Below are 21,876 nucleotides of genomic sequence, written 5' to 3'. Positions count from 1 at the left end.
GCTGTCTACGTCATCACGGTTCATATATATCAAGGTTTCTCTCTCTCTCTCTCTCTCTCTCTCTCTCTCTCTCTCTCACACACACACACACACACACACACACACACACGTGTGTGCATATATATATATATATATATATATATATATATATATATATATATATATATATATATATATATATATAAACTAATTTTTAAAAATCACGCAAATCAATAAAACGCGTTTGGTCTATAAGGGATTGTACATCCCAAACACACACTCCCGTTTGCCACGTTAGAAGCGCACTGCACACGCGAGATGTTTGGCATTGTAAACTCTCTGTTTACATCTACAGCATTTGAGAGAGAGAGAGAGAGAGAGAGAGAGAGAGAGAGAGAGAGAGAGAGAGAGAGAGAGAGAGAGAGAGAGAGAGAGAGAGAGAGAGAGAGAGAGAGTGTGCGTGCGCTTGCTTGCTTCTTGGAGCTCGCACCCCTGAGTTTAGTTGTGCTGCTCTGAGTTTAGTTCTGCTGTTCTGAGTTTAGTTCTGCTGCTCTCTAACTGAGTTTAGTTCTGCTGTTCTGAGTTTAGTTCTGCTGCTCTCGAACTTTAGGAACACTACATTAAAAAACACATTAACGTGATGCTGTCCCATGTTAAAAAAGTGTAGAATTGTATTTTATTCATGGTTTTATTCATGGTTTGGTTGTTTTTTGACAATCATTATATGAACTGTTATGTTGTATTTTTAATAGAATTTTTCTGACTGGGGAACTTTTGTGATTTTAGTGTTTACATTATTCTTTAATACTGCTTACATTATTCTGTACTATAACAATTATATGATGCTTATTATGCATGCATTGGATGAAGAGAATTGGAAAGTCATAAAATCACAATGTCATTTTTCTTTCATTAAAGACCACAAAGGACTACAACATAGTGATTGCTTTTTATAGTTTTCATTTAAATGTGATATTCAGCCAAAACCACACTTGGTGAACCCACATTATAACCTAGACTACTGAGCGAGCGCTACAGGTAAAGCATACCGTGTGCTCGCGCGGCCTGTACATGCCGCACCAGTTCAGAGTGTCCCTGAGCTCAGGTGCAAAGGCACATATACAAAGTATGCTGACAACACATGCTAGAACAGCATAGCCGGGGCGAGTCGAGGCCGCGGCTGCCTCCAAACACCAGGGGCTTGTTAGCGCCCTGCTTTAACCAGCCTGTTTCAACACGACCCATCAATTCACAGTAGACATCTACATATTTAGTTTGTGTTTTAACAAATGAATCACAGTTTGATGTCAGCATGTGTGGACAGCAAACCCAGTCCATGGTGAGTCTGGCATCAGTGCCCTGCACTCCAGAACATCCCAGTTCACTTCCTTAGGAAGGGGCTTTGCTCTGTTGAATCCACTGTGTGACCTGGTGAACCCAGACAACAGAAGGTGGCAGCCAACCAGAATATAGTGTTTCCTTTAATAGTGTTTCCTTTAATAGAGTGTTTACTTTAATAGTGTTTCCTTTAATATAGTGCTTACTTTATCACACCCACATTCGTGAAACAAGGTTCTGGAAGTTGATATGCTCAGTGGACAAGCTGAAGCAGGCTGGGAGTCTGGAGAACTCTGAACTCTGCAGTCCTGTGGCCCTCTGCAACTGAACTCTGACATAACTGGAGCCAGCACGCACGCGGCATGTTTTCAACATCTGGAGGAAGAATGCGTGTTTCTTTGTTGTCCTGTCTTTTTAGCACAAAGGTTATCAGTTTAACCAGCTCAGATTCAAGTCAGTATCCTACTGAAATTGTGTTTCTACTGAGTTCTCAATCTGAGCATACCGATTGTCACAATGTGAGGTTCTCCTTTAAACCTTTTACTTCGGTTTTAGATAAGCACAGTCACCTCTAGACACCTCTGTGTTCCCTGTAAGTGACGGTATGTGCTTCAGCGACCGGTTCAGCACCTGTGCCTGCGTCTAACACACCCAACTTTGCTCCAGAAAGGCTTACGAGCTAGCTGAGGACAGCCAGGTGTGTTACAGCAGGGGAAAACACTACACCCTGCAACGCTGTTGGCCTCCCCGGGAACTCCTGACATAGCTCCGCTGACACCTGCGCTGTATCTTCAGCAGGGTCAGAGAGTGAACAGGAAAATGGGCAGAATGTGGGTGGGGCCTGGGGACAGCTAGCCAATAACACTGGAATCTAAGCAAGGGACGTCCTGTTGTGTCTGCCAATAAGACACAACTATTGCAATCTAATCACTGAGGTCCAGGTCTTCAATTACTAGGTCCTCAGACCCAGCGCTACATCTCCACTGTGGGGCCTCAGAACCAGACATAGTGCCCGTAAACTCCTTTGGCTATGAAATACTAAGTAGAATTACAGTAAATTCTACAACAAACCAAATTTAGTTTAGAGCTGGTATGCAACTCTTAGCCAAGGTGCAAAGTGTCAATTTGGTCCCCCAAAGAGAGAAACGACTCTGTAATTATTGTGTGTGCTTTCATTGTTTGGTTAAACGCCCGACATGTTTGACCAGTGTGGGAGGTGATGCCAACAGTCCTGTTTTAAGACTTTCTCAATTTTGGGAGAATCTCACCCTGTTCTGTACTGGTCCGAGTCCGACAGTTTAAATGTAGCTCACATAATCCTGAGGAAAGTGCTGAGTCGGCCATGCTCACATAAATCATCTCCCATACGGCAGTCTCATCCCCTGACACACACACACTCTTCAAACACATAAGTGAATATGACATGATTTCTAAACAGAATCTTTATATTTAGGTTCCTTAAGACCCCTCTGTTCAACACCTGCCTTGACCTAAACACACACACACACACACACACGCGCGCAGGAGATCATGGCATGTGCTTTGCTCTTCCACTGCAGGCCATCTGTATGAGAGAGAAGTGGTGCAGTCCGAATCCCTCAGAAGATGGTTGGACACTGAGCCCAGTCCTGCTTCTCTTTGGCCTCCCAGTATCCGCCTCTGTACACATAGCTGCTCTCTCCAGTCTCTGAGTCCGCCCTCTTCTCGAACCACAGCGGCTGGTAGACCTCCGCCTCCTGACCTGAGGGATGCACAGATTTCATAACTCTCAGGTTATGAAAACTCCTAGGAGAACATGTTGAACCATGTGTAGCCATTAGAAAATGTCTCTAGAATGTAGATGTTCTAGAGTGATGACAAGAATCTGAATCAGATCAGATGAAACAGAGCTATCGTCAAATAAAAGCAACACAGAACAGAGGTTACAAAGGGATCTTGAATATACTAATATAAGGTATATATACGTTAAATTACTGCAAGACGAGCAGTTGTGCATATGTGCAGTTCTAGTTGGGATGATTTGTCTAACAGAGAGGGACAGATGTTAGACTCTAGAACGGGCTGGGTGTAGGCAGGTTTGAGAACATGATAAGATGTTATGTTCCAGAGCGATCTTCTTATTCACAAGACTAGCACTTCTAGAACATTGATGTTCAGGTCCCATGGCTAAATATTTCTGAGGTCCTTCTCCTTCCTAACAACCACATCCAGACATTAAAGGCTTGTGGGAGGAGCGATGAACTGGAGCAGATCTGTCAGAGTAGGGACGACACTAAATGGAGGTCTGCAGACCTCCAGAGCACAGCTCTAGAATCGCACTCTAGATCCATGCTTATGCAGGCGCAGGAGCTTCTCTGGGTCGGTGCGTCTCTCTTACTCTCCTCCACGGCGAGGTTGGCCTGCGCCTCTCTCCTCCTCCTCTCCAGCCTTTGTTGCTCCTCCAGCCGCTGTTTCTGGGCGTTGGCCTCATCCCAGAGCCCCGCTTCCATCAGTCGTTGGTCCGGCCGCAGTCGGCTGTCCGTGGGAGCCATACCCTCCTCCGGCTCGTTGAGGGTGAGTGCCAGAGAGGAGAAGAAATACATGTTCTCGGCATTTTCACTGCCGAGAGCGAGAGACAGAAAGAAAGAGGAAAAAAAGACAAAACAGTTAAAAAGTAAAATCTATCCTTTTGACAGAATACAGACAGCGACACATTCAGCATCCTTTTCATGTCATTCATGTTCCTGTCAGTATTGTACTACAAGAATAGTAAAGGTTGGTCCGTTAGGTGTGTGTGGTGTTCACGACAGTCACTGATCAGTGTGAAGGGGCTGCCCCTTACGGTAGCGGGTATTTCTTCCAGAGAAGCTTGGGAGGAAGTGTCTGGTAGACGGTCTTCAGTTTGCCCTCTGACCCCCCACAGTCACGACTGCTCTCCACGATCTTGGCACTCTCCATTTTACCATCCCACGTGCCCGACAGGATGTAGTGGGCCACACCATCACTGTCCGCCACAACCCCTGTCACCTGTAGACAAGATACACACACACACACACACACACACACACACACACACACACACACACACACACACACACACACACACACATAAATTCGTTGCATATCGGGGAAGCAATGAATGGAGCGAGAATAAACCATCCATTTTTTCAGCATCATTTCGCATTGCAATTGCACATAGTGGCCACCGGATGGCAGCACTGCACAGTGCGCGCACTCTGCCAGGCACTGCAGGAAAACCAGCAGGTGCGGCCATACCTTGCGCGGGATGTCCCGGGAGAAATAGCTGTAAGGGGAGAACTTAAGGTGGCAGGTGTCCTTCGTCCTGCGGTTTACGATCTCAATGTCGCCAGACTGCAGGGAGAGACAAACACTATTAATGAAGACACACAGGCAGGAGGTCAAACTGCCTGCTTCATTAGACAAATGATCACTCTGACATCACAACATCCTCTACCACTTAGCCACTCCGAAAACATGACCAGCCCTGGGTCCTATCTGAGATTAACTCCAATTTTTCAGTATTCTGTCATTTTCATGTGTGATCTTGTCTCCTTTAAAAGGGGAGATTTACAAAGCGACAAAACAGATGAAGACAGACCGGAACAGAAAGAGCAAGATCTTAGAGAGATATGGCAACAGGAAGAGGAGGAGGGACGAACAGGGAAGAGCAGATGGACAACAGAAATGCCCACGGTGATGTCAGGCTCTGGACATGAGTCATGCAGCAGGGCTGGCTGGAGGTAAAAACGCATGCCCAGATGTCAAGAGTTCTGCAATGACACCTAAAATTAGGTATAATTTCACAATAGAATTCAGAGAGATCGCCTGGCATCAGCTTGGTCATGCTTGATTGGCTCGTGTCCCTTGGCCTGGCCCGCCCCTGCACGGCCCACTGACAGCTAATTAACGAGTTCCTCAGAAGACAGATGTGTTAAGAGTAGTACAGTGAGAGTCCAGAGTTCAAAACATACGCAGCACTAACTGAGAGGCTTGCATAGCATAATAATTATGCATAATATAATACTGGAAACTGTCATAAATAACACTCTGTAATAAGTATGTTGAATTATCAGCAGTTTAAGGTGAAATAACGTAGTAAATATTACATATAACATTTTTGTTATTACCTTATGCTTGATTTTTACGTTATGAGCGGTCATTATATGTGCTCTTAATATATCATGTGCTTTTATTACGTCATAAGCTGTTACTGCATGATGTGTTATTACATCATTTGCTGTTATTACATTATGTGTTATTATATCATGTGCTGTTATATTATGTCACTACATCATGTTTTTATTATGTCATTAAGTGTTATTACATCATGTGCTATTAATATACTGACATTATGTGTTGTTAATACATCATGTGCTGTTATTACATTATATGTTATTACATCATATGCTATTATTGCATTATGTGTTATTACATGTGCTGTTATTACATTATGTGTTGTTATTACACCATGTGCTGTTATTACGTTATGTCCTTATGTGTTGTTATGCCATTATGTATTACTATAGGACGTCTCTGTAGGACGTTTTAATGCTGATAGCAACGGTAATAAAGCTGCCTCATTAACGGCTACACATGAACAAGCTAATGACTGAATGAGTTATATATATATATATATATATATATATATATATATATATATATATATATATATATATAAAGTATTTGGACACCTACACATTACACCTAGAAGAGCTTTTATGATGTCCCTTTCTATATCCATGGACATTAACATGGAGGTATCCCCCTTTCGCAGCTAAAACAGCTTTCTACAAGACTTTGAAGTGTTTGTGGGAATTTCTGCCCATTCATTGTTTGAGGTTGAGGATTTGTTTGGATGAGAGGACCTGGCTCATAATCTCCATCCATCATCCCAGCAGTGATGGGGTTGAGGTCAGGGCTCTGTGTGGGCCAGTCAAGTTCTTCCACGCCAGACTCACCCAAATCTGCCTTTATGGACCTTGCCTTCTCCAAACTGGTCCCACAATCTTAGAAGCATACATTTGTCTAAAATGTCTTGGCATGCTGAAGCATTAAGATCTCCCTTCACTGGAACTAAGGGGTCTAGACCAACCCCTGAAAAATAACACAGCATTATCCCTCCTCTACCAAACTTTACAGGTGGCACAATGCAGACAGGCAGGTAACGTTCACCCGATATTCGCCAGACTCAGACTGGTCCATCAGACTGCCAGATAGAGATTAGTGATTCGTTACTCCATAGAATACCTTTCCACTGAGTCCAGTGTTGGCGTGCTTTACACCACACCACCCGACGCTCGATGTTGTGTTTGGTGATGTAGGGCTCGCATGCAGCTGCAAATGGAAACCCACGACATGAAGCTCCTGGCACACAGTTTTTGTGCTGATGTTAACACCAGAGGAGGTTCGGCACTCTGCAGTCAGAGAGTCAGCAAAGCATTGGCAACTTTTGCGCACTCTGCGCCTCAGCAATGTAGGACCCAGCCCTGGAACTTTCTGTGGTCTACTACTTTATGGCTGAGTTGCTGTGGTTCCCAAATGTGGTTCCTAAACAACTCACAGTTGGTCATGTAATATAGGAGGGACAAATTTTCACCAACTGGCTTGTTGCAACGGTGGTGTCCTATTACAGCACCACACTCGAATCCAACAAGCTCTTTAGACCAAGCCATTCTCTCACAAGTTCTTGTAAAGACAGACTACGTGGCTGGGGGCTTGATTTTATAAACCTGAGGCAATGGGACTGAACGAAACACTTCAAATTAATGATTAGGAGGCGTGTCCCAATAATTTTGCCCCTGTAGTGTACGAATCCGTAGAAGAATCCAGGTGAGTAACTGCAGCGTACCGTAGTAAGAGATGTAGAGAGATTCAAAATTGTACTGAAGTGCAGAAAGTTTCAGCTGTGCAAGCACAGAGCTGCACAACCCCCCACCAACGAACACACACACACGCTGGTACACTGATGCGGCAGTGAACACCTACCTGGTCGATCCAGAGTTTGCCTACGATGATGTTATGCACGGTAGACGTGACCTTACTCCACACGTAGTGGTTCCCACTGGAGTGGAAGACCAGGTGAATACGGCCTACAGGGAGATCAGGGCAGGACACCATGAATGAGGGAGTTCCAATGACAAAGACAGAAGTAAAAAAAAAAACCTCCAAACACACAGCAAAGTGCCCCCAAAAACAAAGATTCTTCTACGTACAAGTAAAGCAAGGTTTCCTTTTCAAATAGGACAAAAATACTACAGCACTATGTATACTAGAATACTACAGCACTATATATACTAGAATACTACAGCACTATGTATACTAGAATACTACAGCACTATATATACTAGAATACTACAGCACTATGTATACTAGATTACTACAGCACTATGTATACTAGAATACTACAGTACTGTTTTTTTTTTACTAGGCAATTTATAAGGGTCGTCTCTAACTAAAATAGCCTTTTTTGTGGTAGAGATCAAAACAGACAGAGAGAGAAAGATGAGGAAAGATGAGTCTAAAACAGAACAAAGCTCTGCTGGGAATAGCACAGATAACACCCACACAGCCTGAACACCAGAGCCCTTAAAACAGACCTCATTACAGACAACACTTCTGCAGACCTTGTGTTTCAGACAGTAGTTCTATACATGTTCCAGTCTGTACTTCTGTAGACCTTATATTATAAACAGTTGTTCTGTAGATGTCACGTTACAGACAGGCACTCTATAACTGAAGCAGCCTTTCCAACAGACAGCACAGACCTACCGTAGCAGCTCAGCAGTTGTGTTTGGAGGATTAGGCAAAGACCGTCTCACATGAAATAGATTATAGCACATCTGAAATCCAGCACACCGCCACACTGAAGTAAAAGCTCGTGGAACTCTAGTCACTGGGATATGAAGGAGTCAGCCTTGAAACTGGGTGACCAATGCCTCTCCCAACCCAGATGTACTAGATGTGTCCTGCTGTTTAATGCACTCTAGACAAGGCAAAGGCTTACCAAGGTTACATTCATGCAGGCTAGACCTACCCAGGCTAGACATACCTTGGCTAGATTTACCCAGCTTAGACTCACCCAGACCAGATCTACGCAGGCTCGACTCAACTGACAGATTCAACCAAGCCAGACTGACCCAGACTAGACTTACCTAGACTACGTTCACCCAGCTATATTAATCTAAACTAGACTCACCCAGCTATATTAATCTAAACTAGACTTTCCCAGCTAGATTAATCTAGACTAGATTTACCCAGTGGCATGATGGAAATGTATTTGCCCCGGAACTTGCTGTCGATGGTGATCTCCTGCCACAGGGTCCAACCGCGCTGAGAAGTCACATGGTGCGCCGCTGCAGGGGGGTGGTGGCTAACCTTGAGGAGAGATGGAGATGGAGAACTATGCACTGTCAAAAAACTGACCATAAACCAAACACTGTTACATATACATAGCTAAATATCTCAGCTGAATGAGTCACACCTTACTGATTTTAATGTTTAGTACAATTTTATTGCATGTGAGAAATAGGTTCTGAATCATTTCTGTTGTTCTGGCTCCCTGGAGATGTCTAATGGACCTGCTGGAGAACTACTGCCAGAACTACTGGACCCTGGCAGGAAACTTCAAAAAGACAAACATCATGATCTTCTCAAAGAAGCCCAGAGGCCAGGAACACAGAGAGCAGTCCACTCTCTGCAGCAGTGCCTCGGAGGGCCTGACGCAGTACGCTTACTTCCACCTCATCGTTACTGCATCGAGGAGTTTCAGACAACCAGCTCAGAGTGCGATCCACACGAGAGAGCAGATTCTACATCACTGAAACACCCGTTCCGTTTGCTGCAGACTATTTGATAGTGTAATACAGCCCGTCACACTGGGATCACACTGAGATATGGGGTCACTCAGTTATCATGGGACAAGCATCCAATAAAACCCCTTCAGAATTTTGCCAAATGGTTTTAAAAACCCAAAGAAAAACACCTACTGGTGCATGGAGGGCAGTATATTCAGATTCCCACCATCAGTAAACATACAAAAAATTGACAAATTATGGATGCATTTAAACGCACAGAAGCACTGTGATTTTAGGCTCCCAAGACGAGCACCTGAGGCACACTAACCCTCTACCAGCTACTACCACAGACCAGGCTCACCAGCACGGCTTTGCTATCAAATCTAAAAACATATCAGATTATAAAATAAAGTAAAAACTTCTATTTGTATCATTGTGATTTGGAAACTAAAATTCTAAGTAATTTAGAGTGTTATAAGGCCCTAAACAGAGGGTAAAAATTGTCAGAGTATCTCTTTACTGTCAGAGGTGCAAAGCAGAGACCCGACCACCCAAAGACGAAAGAACGTGATCACTGCATGACGGGTGAGGCTGAGATAGAGATGCACTTTCTCCTTTACTGTGAGAAATGCAAAAACAAACGTAACAATTTCACATTAATAATACAAACATAATCCCGTATTTCAGTAATATGACCCAACAAGAAAACCACAAATCATTCTTGGATTATGGAGACGTGTCATCACCTGAGAGACAGTCAGGAACAACCTCCCCACTCCTCACTACTTCACACAACTAAAATCACCCCAACACACACACGCAGAGAGAGAGAGAGAGACTCTGTATGTGTGGTGGCTCAGACCTGTTCACAGATGGATCGGTAGCCATATTCTTGGAGGCGGTCGAGCTCGTAGGTCTCTCCCAGCAGCGGGTTGAAGGGTTTGCCCGTGCGGTGCACCGTGGTGGAGTAGGAGGACACAGAGAAGGCAGCGACCAAGCTGAGCTGCTGGAGGGCGGAGGAGCAGAGCGCCGCCCGGTCCAGCAGATCACTGTATTCCAGATCCTCCGTCAGTCTCTGCAGCATGGACAGGGGCTCGTTAAAGTTCACCTGGGGACACACACACACACACACACACACACACACACACACACCATAGCACATTTTAGGAGTAGTGTGAGCAGGAGTTATTGAGGGGGAAATGCCCCCACCCCAAAACTACGCCTATGGGTTAAAGAACCTTACACAGAGAGCAGAATAAAATCATGACAAAGCTATTTGATACTGACAGCTAACACCTCAGGAAAAATCTTTGCAAAATAAAAGTTTCAATAAAATAAATAACTTTTAAAGAAGTTTCAAAGTGCCAGAGACAGAGAGAGAAACAGAGACTGAGATAGAGAGAGACAGAGACGGAAACTGAGACAGAGAGAGAAACAGAGAGAGAGCTCAACTATACAGACAAGTGGACAGAAATGGTTTTAAGCTGTTACATCTAAGTTCAACAGGGAGTTGTTTCAGTTCTGTGTGTCACTATTAAGAGCATTAATAAATATAACTTTCCACAAATTAACCACACACACAGAGACACAGACACACACACATGCTGTGTAATGCTTACAGGCATGGGGATCTTGGAGAGCTCCTTCCCGATACAGTTCTTCATTATGCTCCAGAGGTTGAGGGAGTAGTTGGGTTTGTCGGGGATATGACTGCGTCTGCCTCTGCGCTGCTGCAGGGAATATGAGCCTGAAGGTTCCTGGCGAACACACACACACACACACACACACACACACACGTTAAACACACAAAGGCACACACAAACACGCACACATGCACACTTCATGTCTGATTATATGTACAGCAGCAGAACTGACTGGGGTTTTCTGCATCAGTGTTCTTCAGGAGAATCAGACTTACTGAGTCAGACTGAATCAGATTGTCCTCTTGACACCAGTTATTGGGCAAAGTTCCGGTCATGCTCTGGTTACCACTGCCACTTAAGGTTCTGATGGTAACACACACACACACACACACACACAGGTTTGATTTTATCACTGTTGTACTCTGAGACTGTAAAAATACCATGGTCATACACACACACAAAGGAGTCCAAATTCACAGGTCACAGACAGACAGTTTGAACAACCTACTGAACCTTGATCAAGGTGGAATTATTCCAACTGAATTACAGATCCTGAATGAGTCAAAAAGTAAAAGATTCCACAGGATGGGGCGGGGCTTACCCACGCTGCGTGTGATTGGATGCTGGCACTGTGATGAAAGCAGTTGAGTCCTCCATGGCATCGAAGAATTCTACATCTTCATTGTCATCACTAGTGTCCACATCCCCTGTCTGCTCAGACCCCTCTGATAAAACACATGTAGAGGCGTCAACACACACACACACACACACACACACACACACACACACACACACACACACACACACACACACACACACACACACACACACACACACACACACACACACACGCGCTCAGACACACACAGAAACACACATGCATGCACGGATGCACAGACACACACACACACGCTCAGACACACACAGAAACACACATTCATGCACGGATGCACAGACACACACACACACACACACACACAGAAGAGCTATTACCCATCTAATGCATTGTTTCCTAAGTCATTACTTGGTGTAGGTGTTTAAGCAGCTGATGAGAAACACACCCAAGTTATTTACGGACAGCACAAGGCATCTTTAGCTTCAGTCTCCTTAAGGCTTTGATATGGAAATGAGCTTGTGTGTGTCATTTTATCTAGATGTCTTTGTTGGAGTAGAGCAGATACATGTGAGTTTTTGTGGATTTATCATCAAGCGTGCTTTAGTTTCAACCGCGTGTGTGTGTACTGCTCACGTGAGTGTGTGCTCGGCGTCTCACGCCACGCTCTCTCCAGGCTGTTATGCTGCTTGGCTAGCTGCTCAATGGTCTCCTCCAGATGGCGGCGCTGGTCTCTCTCATACTGCAGCGCACGCTGCCACCTCCGAGTGTGTGCCTCCGCTAGGTCCACAAAGTCCCGGCAAGCCTGACCACAGCAGACGGTGAGACAGTTTTGGACATTTCTTTTCCTGGACCGCCAGCAACAGTCCCCCAATGTTAGCTAGCTATCTTACTGGAGCAGTTTGAATCTTGCAGCTCACACTGGGACTGTGAATATCAAATGATTCCCTAGCTAGCTAAAGTTTTTCACCAAATTCTGATTTTTATTGCTTATTTTTTAAGAGAAGGAGAACATGGGGGAATCATGTAAATAATAATTCATATATGGCTAGATTAATGGACATACTGTGGATCTGCCACTGGTGTGTAGGAGGCCCAGTAGGGGAGCATCTGGGAGCACGTCGAGGATGCTCAGCGTACTGTGACCTTCTCCGGACACTCTGCTTAGTTTCAAATGTACTCTTTAATGTTGTTGTGTAAAGCTGAATTGTTTTTTAAGTTTAATCATGGCTGTTTTTTCGGTTTTACTAGTTTGGTTTACTGTCTTCCTGCTTTGATTTGAAAACTCAACATTGGAAAAATGCTACATTCTGGATCTTCTTCCCCACTGGTGTCAGAAGTCGGATGCTGCCGCTGAGCTTGAAGAAATCAAGCGGCGCACCAACCAATCGACCAACCGACTAAATCGATCAATGGACTAACTCAGCGGCGGTGTGGCCCGGAGGTAACCACTGGCCACAATGATAATGCATCGTAGATGAATAAAGTTACTGGCTTGCTAATTATAACCTACAGAACATATAGACATAACATCTCTGCATTCATGGAACAGATCAGTAAGGCTCCAAGATGCTTTCTTCAGCTATATGTTCACAACTGTCAGTAAAAACCTGCCTTCCATTCCATGTGATTGGTGCGCAAGCATGTGACCTAGGCTACTTGTTTGCTTCAGGGTTGAAACCTTTTCAGTTCAGGAGGCTCTGAGGATGCAGGGGAGGGGAAGTGTGTGGCTCCCGTGGAAGATAATGAAAAAGACCCCTCGGGTGTCTCAGATGGTGACTCACATTGATCATAGCATTGGAGGTAATGCGGAAGAGCGTGGCACGCTCGTTGATGGTTTTGAGTTTGTCGGCACCGTCGCCAGGCGAGCGCAGGTCCTCTAGTTCACTCAGCGAGCGTTGCAGGGCGGCTCCGTGTTTACCAATCAGCTCGTTACACGTGCTCAGATCGTCCAACTTAGTCGCCAGAGTCTTTAAAGCACCCTGTGTAAGTGAACGGTCTGGCTGGGATACAGAGCCCTCATCCCCAGAGTCATCTGTGAGCCAGGGACAGAGTGAGACAGGGGGAGACAGACAGATCAGCTAAGTCACAGGTGTAGCTGGATAGAACAAGGGAAGCTTGGGACTTAACTCTCTCATCATCGCAGTATTCTAAGAGACTGTCTAAAGGCAGTCAGACCACACGACAGGCAAAGCATCTGGCTTTGTGGTGGGCTGTAAATGTGTAAGCTGTGCTCTGGGGTTGACCTCAGGAAGTTTAGAAATAGCAGCGGAACACAACAACTCTTTTGCATGTGCCCCTTTTCAGGTCAGCCTGAAAAAGCCTCTCTCCTTCCTGCCTGGACAGGCTGGTCTCCTGTATGAAGTCTATGTTTAACCCACTGGACTGTTTTAAACACTGTCAGTTTATCAATAATGACTGGTACTGTTCCTGAAGGTTTGCTCCAACCAAAAGCCTGATTCAGTCCTCAGCAATGTAAGACCTTCCTCATGTCTACAGTTTGGGAAAAGGTTTGATAAGCATATCTCCATCGTGGTCACCTGAGAAATATCCACAAGATTAAAAACCTGGACAAGGTGATTGGTGTAATCGTCTCTTCTCGACTGGATTACTTCCTCTTCTCTACCTGCATTAGCATGACTATAATTAGTCTCTGGTACAAAAAAAATCACAATCACATCACACTGATCCTAGCATTCACACATTGGCTTCCAATCCAAATCAAAATTCAGTTCAGAGTTTTATTATGGGCTTGTAAAGCACCAAATTGACTGAATCGCATTCATATCACTTATTTCAGTTTTATACAGCATCAAGGGCCTTGGGATCTTCTGATCAGCTTCTTCTGAGGGTTCTCTGGTCAAAGAAGCAAAGGGTAACTGAGCTCTTTTTGGGGTGGAAATGTTTTGGGGTGTGTTTATCATTTTCTTTTTTTCTTTTTTTGTTTACATTTTCCTTCTCTTTATTTTACTTCTATCGGTGTAATCTACAACTCCTGGTGTTTTAAATGTGCTATAGAAAAAATACCAACTCTGCACTACAAAAATTACTTCTGGCAGACTAATGTGTGTGTGTACGCAACTTTTCCAGCTAGGGGAATATTTTACAGTTACACAGCAAATGCAGTTTATTTCAGCAACTAAGTGAAGAGAGGTGTGTGTGTGTGTGTGTGAGTGTGTGTGAGAGAGAGAGAGAGAGAGAGAGAGAGAGAGAGAGAGAGAGAGAGAGAGAGAGAGTGTGTGTATGTGTATGTGTGTGTGTGTGTACGAAAGAGGGCAGGAGAGAGAGTGCAGAGTCAGTTTGTGTGGGCGAAGATTGATCTCGAGTAGAGGATCGATCTGAGAGAAAATGGGGAAAAGAAAAAGAAAGAGGGTGAGAAAGAACAAGGGAGACAGAGAGAGAGAGAGAGAGAGAGAGACAGAGAGAGAGAGAGAGAGAGAAGGTGCAGAGGCAATATGAAGACAGGAAGATGCAGGTAAAGCTTTCTCACAGACAGACAGAGATGGAAGGGACACTTCCAAAGGTGAAGCATACCACGCAGAAGTGCAGGAAGTGACGCAGCGTTAGAAAGCTGAGCTAGAGCAGTCACAAGCAGCCACTCACGTCACACACACCCCAGCAGCACAACTGTGAAGGAACAAGGTTGCCTTGGAAACAAAAGCTCACAAAATCAGGAGGCAGGGTTATTTTTAGCTGCAGCAAAATTGATGACGCATTTCAGTCTCTCTCTCTCTCTCTCTCTCTCTCTCCCTCACTCAAAGTTGGCTTTTCTGCCACACACACAGTAAGGACTTGGCTTGGGCGAGTGCAGTCTGACATTCATTGGAAGCGCTTATGAGAAAGTGACTGCAGCAGCCAGGAGACAGACAAAGAGGACACAGGCAGGCAGGACACAGACCAACTACAGACAGGCAGGACACAGACCATCTACAGGCAGGCAGGACACAGACCAACTACAGGCAGGCAGGACACAGACCAACTACAGGCAGGCAGGACATAGACCAAATTCAGAACGGCAGGACATAGACAAACAGGACAGACAAACTACAGACAGACAGGACACATACAAACTACACAGACAAGCTACAAATAGACAGAACGCAGACATGCTACAGACAGGCTGGACACAGACAAACTAGAGACAGACAGACAGGATACAAACAAACTACAGACAGACTGGACACAAACCACCTACAGCCAGGATACAGACAAACTACAGACAAAAACAGAATACAGACAAGCTACAGATAAACCATAGACAGACAGCGTACAGATAAACATCAGACAGACATCGTATAGACACATTACCGACTGCAGAAATGATAAACTAATCAGACAGGATACAGACAGACAGGGTACAGACAAACTACAGACAGAAATGACCAGATACAGATAAAGTACAGACAAACTACAGACAGACAACACCAGCAAACTACAGATAGGATACAGACAAGGAGTACAGACTGAGAGTACAGATATAGTACAGACAGAGAGTGTGCAGACAAATTAGACAGGAAGAGTACAAGCAGTGAGAATGCAGATAAAAAACGCATCACTTGAGTGTCCTAAGTGATAGCCGTATTCATATCTCAGAGCAGTATCGATGCTCTGCTGTTTGGAGATGTCAGGTGAAACACAGAGCCTGGATCAGCATTCTGCGCAGTTTAGGAGCAGATAACTCAGACGTCTGAGGCTCAGGAATGTCACAGCTTCCCCTGAATACTACTATGAGCTCAGATGCGACTGCACAATTCAGTAGAACAGCATTCAAAAAAACATCCAATCAAATGTATTAATGTCTGATTGATCAAACAGCTCTTCATAAAACTGTCTGCTCCCAACACCGCATCAGGCTGGATATGTGTGAGAAATACGTGTTCTTCAAAAACATCAGAATGCTTCACTGTATCAGACTGGATTTAGGCCACATTTAAACTCTCCATATCAGTGGTCACTCGTCACTAGGAGAAATATTATCCTTCAGTAAAATTCTATGGAAGTGAAAGGTTAACCATATAATTACAACACAAAATCTATAACCAACCCTCAATGATGCACAGCTCTGTACAGACACCAGATGTGGACAGCTAGCACGCATCAGCCCTGTCTTGTCTGGCCTGGTTACAGCCATCCAGGCAACAGGGCCACGTTTGTGCCAGTTAACCCAGAGATGCCAAATGACGCGGATGTTCACTAGTTCATTAGTAAATAGCAAGTATTTATTAATTAGCTTAAAAACTTACCAATCAGTAGAATCGTTTTCAGAAACTTTAACTGAAAAGGTGACAAAGTCCCAAAGTCGCAAATTCTACAGCAAAAGATTTGTGCATTGTAAGACTGAAGAGAATGAAAATAACTTGAGCTTGAATTTGTTTCTGTTGATACCAGATGGCACCAGAAGACCACAGGAAACAGTTCTGCCTTAATAAAGTACTTCCCAAATACTTCTCCTCTCTGACAGCAACACACACGACGTTAGGTCATAACCTAGAACATCACAGAAAGGCTGGTTTATAGATAGAGACACATCTGTACTGTGAGGATAAACAGGGGGACATAGAGAGGGACAGAAGGAAAGAGAGAGAGGAGAGAAGAAAGAAAGAGAGAGATACAGGGGAAAAGGAGAGGGAGAGAGAGGGAGAGAGAGAAAAGCAGAGATAAGCACACACCCATGAACACCCCCTTTCATGGACAAGGCTGAACTAGAAAACACTTTTATCTTCTCCGTATGACTCATCCAGTAGAAACCATACCTCAACACACAGTACTGACACCTCAACACAGCGTTACCACACTGTCACAGGCCTGACACCTCAACACAGCGTTACCACACTGTCACAGGCCTGACACCTCAACACAGCGTTACCACACTGTCACAGGCCTGACACCTCAACACAGCGTTACCACACTGTCACAGGCCTGACACCTCAACACAGCGTTACCACACTGTCACAGGCCTGACACCTCAACACAGCGTTACCACACTGTCACAGGCCTGACACCTCAACACAGCGTTACCACACTGTCACAGGCCTGACACCTCAACACAGCGTTACCACACTGTCACAGGCCTGACACCTCAACACAGCGTTACCACACTGTCACAGGCCTGACACCTCAACACAGCGTTACTACACTGTCACAGGCCTGACACCTCAACACAGCGTTACTACACTGTGGCACGACACTAATACACCACAGCAGAACAGCAGCAAGGAGAAGAAAAGACACTTACAGGAAAAGGAGGGAGCAGGAATAAAATAGAGGGCAAGAATAAGTGACCGAGTGAGGCAGAAGGAAGGAGAAGTGGGAAGAAGAGAGGAAGAAACAGAGAGGGCAGGAGACGGTGACTGAGAAATAGGAGAGAGAGAGGGAGTGTGTGAGAGAGACAGAGAGGGAGAGAGAGAGAGAGCCCAATTTATGCCTTTAGCCTGCTTAGTTATTCTCACTAATAATCTGTTTATCCATGAACTGTTGTGAATCAGTAGCCTGTCGTAAGTAAACACACACAAATACAAACACACAACCCTCCCAGCTTTAGGGTGTAAAGCTCTGCTCTAGAATGTGCTGATCTGGGGCCTAGGGTGTAAAGCTCTGCTCTAGAATGTGCTGATCTGGGCTCTAGAGTGTAAAACTCTGCTCTATAATGTGCTGCTCTGGGCTCTAGAGTGTGAAGCTCTGCTTTATAATGTGCTGCTCTGGGCTCTAGAGTGTGAAGCTCTGCTCTAGATTGTGCTGATCTGGGGCCTAGGGTGTAAAGCTCTGCTCTAGAATGTGCTGATCTGGGCTCTAGAGTGTAGTCTCATCCTAATAGCAGATGTCCATCAACCTGCAGGTGAGTTAGCAAAGCCAGCGTAGCAGCCAGACAGACAGACTCTGGCTGAAGGTTTAACTCTGAGTGGTAAAAGCATGAGACCGGACAGAATCACAGAAGTGGTGACCCACCAGTACAGGAGCAAGAGAAACAGATAAAACACACACACAGACTAGTGTTATGGATATATATCTGTGGTATTAAATAAAAGACAATACAACCAGAGTTAAAAATGTTCAAATGATTATAATATGTGAATTACCCATTACTGAAATAAAAATGACAATTTCCAAAAGATACATATCTGCAAAACCGGACAAAAATGCACAGCTTGCAATATTCTTGTTACATTTTCTTATCTACAGTACCTTCTGAATTCTAGCTCCCAGAACCCTGAGACTGTGCAGTGGGCTCCAGTCCACCACAGACAGTGCAAGGTCTGATACTCACCGAGAGCTGCAGGGTACAAGATGAGCGTCTCCCAGAGAATGGAGCTCCTTTACTGACGAACCGTTCACCTCCTCACACTGACTTCCATCTGCTCCCCTCCCTCTCCCTCTCTCTCTCTCTCTCTCCCTTTCTCTCTCTTCATCTTTCTCTCTCTCCTTCTCCCTCCTTCTCTCTCTCTTCCGCCCTTCCTACACAGAAAGGGTGGAGTTAACAAATCAGGCCATCACTTCATTCAGTAGTGTGAGATCATGCAACACGCTCACACACACGCTCACACAGAGTGAAAGGCTTATGGACGTTTCTGTTACATGGGGAAATCATTATTCCTAAAGATCCAAAATTTTCCAAGATAACACAAGACGCTTCAAAGACAGACAGGACTCCTGAATGTCCTTCATTTGTGCACACATCACAACCCTGATTAATCCATGATTAAATAACCATATAAGGCTGAGATACTGAGATGCCTCAGCACCTCAGACCTCCATTATCCTGTGTGAGGAGAGAACCATAGACGTGCGGGGCAACACGGTCGTCTGACAAACTGAACCCGTCAGCGTTTCACATTCATCACGGCACATTACCGAAGACGGAAAACCTGCCCACCATAATTACATTTAAACGTAACTCCATGTGTCATGTGTGATTCTGTAGCGTGTACGCCATCTGCAGGCAAACGGCTAGAAAGGCATCCACAGCCGAACAAGAACACAGCTGTGACTCACAAGTGCACCACCCTGGTAGGAGGATGGAGGCAGTTAAACAAATCCTCGGGGTCTAACACATTATCTCCTCCCACTCAAACAGACGGCTGCGATACCAGCAACGAATGCACATCGCCAGCTGACTACTAAAGCAGTTTCTTAAACCCTTTCAATGGAGAAACGTCACGTCTGCTTCCATCATCTAGCTTGATCTGATCTGATCCAGGTTTCACCCTGTTCAGCTCCGAGCTGCTGTAGCCGGAGTTTATGTCAAGCGCTCTACTGGGTACGAGAGAGAGCTGTGTATTGGCTGCTTACAGACGAGATCAGACAAAACAGACAGATTGGACAGGTCGGAGATCAGAGATTGGACTCTCGGTCAGGAAAATCAACCAGACAGCTTCCTGTCTACAACTACTGTTAACTCCAAACGCCGTGAGTCAAAATGTGAAGTAAAATTGAAGCAAAACCGGCCAGCTGATGAGTCCAACGTTCTGAACCGACGTTTCTGCAACAGCGAAGGCGTAATCGGAGCATGTGGCAGGCTGGACGTTTGGGCATTACTATTCCAAAACACCTTGGTGAAGCCCACAAGAAATAAGACTGCAGGTGTAAATACCAGCCCTGCTACAGACGTGATATCATACACAAATTAAACTCTTTAAAACGCAGCTCGTTCAGACTCCTGAGAATCGACCTCAGTTACAACTCTAACCTTCCCCTCTTCCCCCAGCCAAACAGCACCGTCTGATCAAGTCTGAGCTGAACTCTGCCCTAATTTAGCTCTGCATGTAGCTCCTAACAAAGACCCTGCAAACACTGGGAACACAGGCCCTCACCTGATTGGTGCATCATTTGAGTGGCGTTCGCTTTGGCCTGCTGCAGAGCAGAGACCCACCGCTGGCACTCCCCCTCCGAACAGGCCTTCAGGTGGTAGCTCCGCCCCCCACTCGTCAAAACCAGGTGACAGGTGTCGCCCACTTCTATGTGTACCGTCGCCAAGGTGATAGTGCCACGGCAGGTGTGTGCCATTTCCGCTTGAGTCCTGGATATACACACACACACACACACACACACACACACACACTCGCTAAAACTAATTATTCCCCCCAGAGGAGCAAACACGTACCATTTATCAGGCACGTTACAAGCCTTTAAGCGCAAGTGTTGAATACAGCTTGTCTCTCTGTTACTGGGAGCTGCGTAATAAAACGTTTTTTTCCCAGTGGCAGGTGAGCATAAAAGACGATGACTGACTAACACACACAGCGCCGTATCACATCCCGCGATCTGTGGAAACAGGGCTCATTAACGGACGTGGTGTATATGCCTTCTGTGAATCAGCGACTTCGTTGCTCTCTGTATACACAATTCAAAAGAATGAGAGCGACTTGTGTTGAAATGGCTCCAGCACCTCTGACAAATGGAAAACCATTATTGCAGGATGGCAGAACAACAGACACCATAAACGCCTTACAGATGTTCAAGTGTAGACAAGCCAGGACGTGGTCGGGTGCGAGCTTAGTAAAACGCAAGGAACGGCATTGAAACTTTTCCAGCAGGTCAGATGACCGTTTACTGCTATAGGTAACGGCTCTAGGCTCCGTTTAGACTACAGCGGTCGGCACTGCCGTGTCGTTCACAGAAACGAGGTACTTCGCCGAAATAGGATAAATAAGGCATCCAAACGTGCTATTGAAAATCCTGCAAACGCAAACTAGTAGCTGCGAGACTCGGCGGGGTTACCTGTAGTAGGACAGGAGCCCGTTCCTCAGGACGAACCACCTGCGCTGGTAGCCTTTCAGATAGTTGGTCCATTTAAATAGCCATCCTTTGTAGGTATCGGGACCGGGACCTTGTACATCTGAAGACACGGGTGACGGGAGGCTTTTAACGGCTTCGTTCATGTTCCTAACGGTCTGGTCTGGCTGTACTGGTCTGTAAGATGGCTAGGATGCGCCGTCTCCGGCTGCAGACATCTGCGCTCCTCGTCCAAGCGGGCTGGCGGCGTTACTGCGCCATGCGCAGCGGCTCCGGGACGGGAAGCTCTCCGTCACCCTGAGCAATCGGCATGTCTCCCGTGATCAGAGGCGGGGCGGTGCAGTTAGGAAGAGGATGGAAATGTGACGGTACGTAGGAAAACACTGCGTCCTGCGCTGTGACGTGTTTACATCGCGGAAAAACCACGCGAAGCCTTAGACGGCAGAAACCCTGCAACGTGACGCGGTGGTCAGTGACCTGCAGGACGCAAACGCAGACCGTTTAAGATCAAGAGCTGGACATTTACGCAACTTCACGACGCAGAGGGAAGGCATTTGAACCAAACCTTGCAGCTGTGCACTTCTTTGAAGGCGGTAAGGTTTTAGGACAAACCACCCTACTAAGACAAGCGAAGGTATCCGGCTCCCATTTACACGCTCAGACGGCGCCACAGCAACTAGATTGCGCAAATTATACCATTCAACTTTTAACGAGTGGAAAGAATCCCCTCAAGAAACAAGCTTCGAGTTTAACCTTGACACAAAAAAATAAGGAACAGCAG

The 21,876-nt window shown here is 45.5% G+C and overlaps 1 protein-coding gene across 1 annotated transcript; it reads right to left on the bottom strand.

Moving 5' to 3' along the window:
• Positions 1-433: 433 nt before the first annotated feature.
• Positions 434-21,408, bottom strand: LOC113582992 (oxysterol-binding protein 2-like). Its single transcript, XM_035535973.1, has 14 exons — positions 21,081-21,408; positions 20,174-20,379; positions 13,151-13,401; positions 12,003-12,171; positions 11,355-11,478; positions 11,029-11,116; positions 10,730-10,867; positions 9,973-10,218; positions 8,571-8,691; positions 7,303-7,406; positions 4,573-4,668; positions 4,139-4,323; positions 3,695-3,915; positions 434-3,058 (listed from the first exon to the last, which is right to left on the bottom strand). Exons 1-14 carry the CDS (start codon positions 21,239-21,241, stop codon positions 2,916-2,918), a joined length of 2,253 nt encoding a protein of 750 aa, XP_035391866.1. The 5' UTR covers positions 21,242-21,408; the 3' UTR covers positions 434-2,915.
• Between the last annotated feature and the right edge of the window lie 468 nt (positions 21,409-21,876).

Source organism: Electrophorus electricus, chromosome 17, assembly GCF_013358815.1.
Source record: "Electrophorus electricus isolate fEleEle1 chromosome 17, fEleEle1.pri, whole genome shotgun sequence".
Lineage (NCBI taxonomy): Eukaryota > Metazoa > Chordata > Actinopteri > Gymnotiformes > Gymnotidae > Electrophorus > Electrophorus electricus.
Note: the sequence above shows the minus strand (reverse complement) of the source record. Positions and strands in the feature narration are given on the sequence as shown.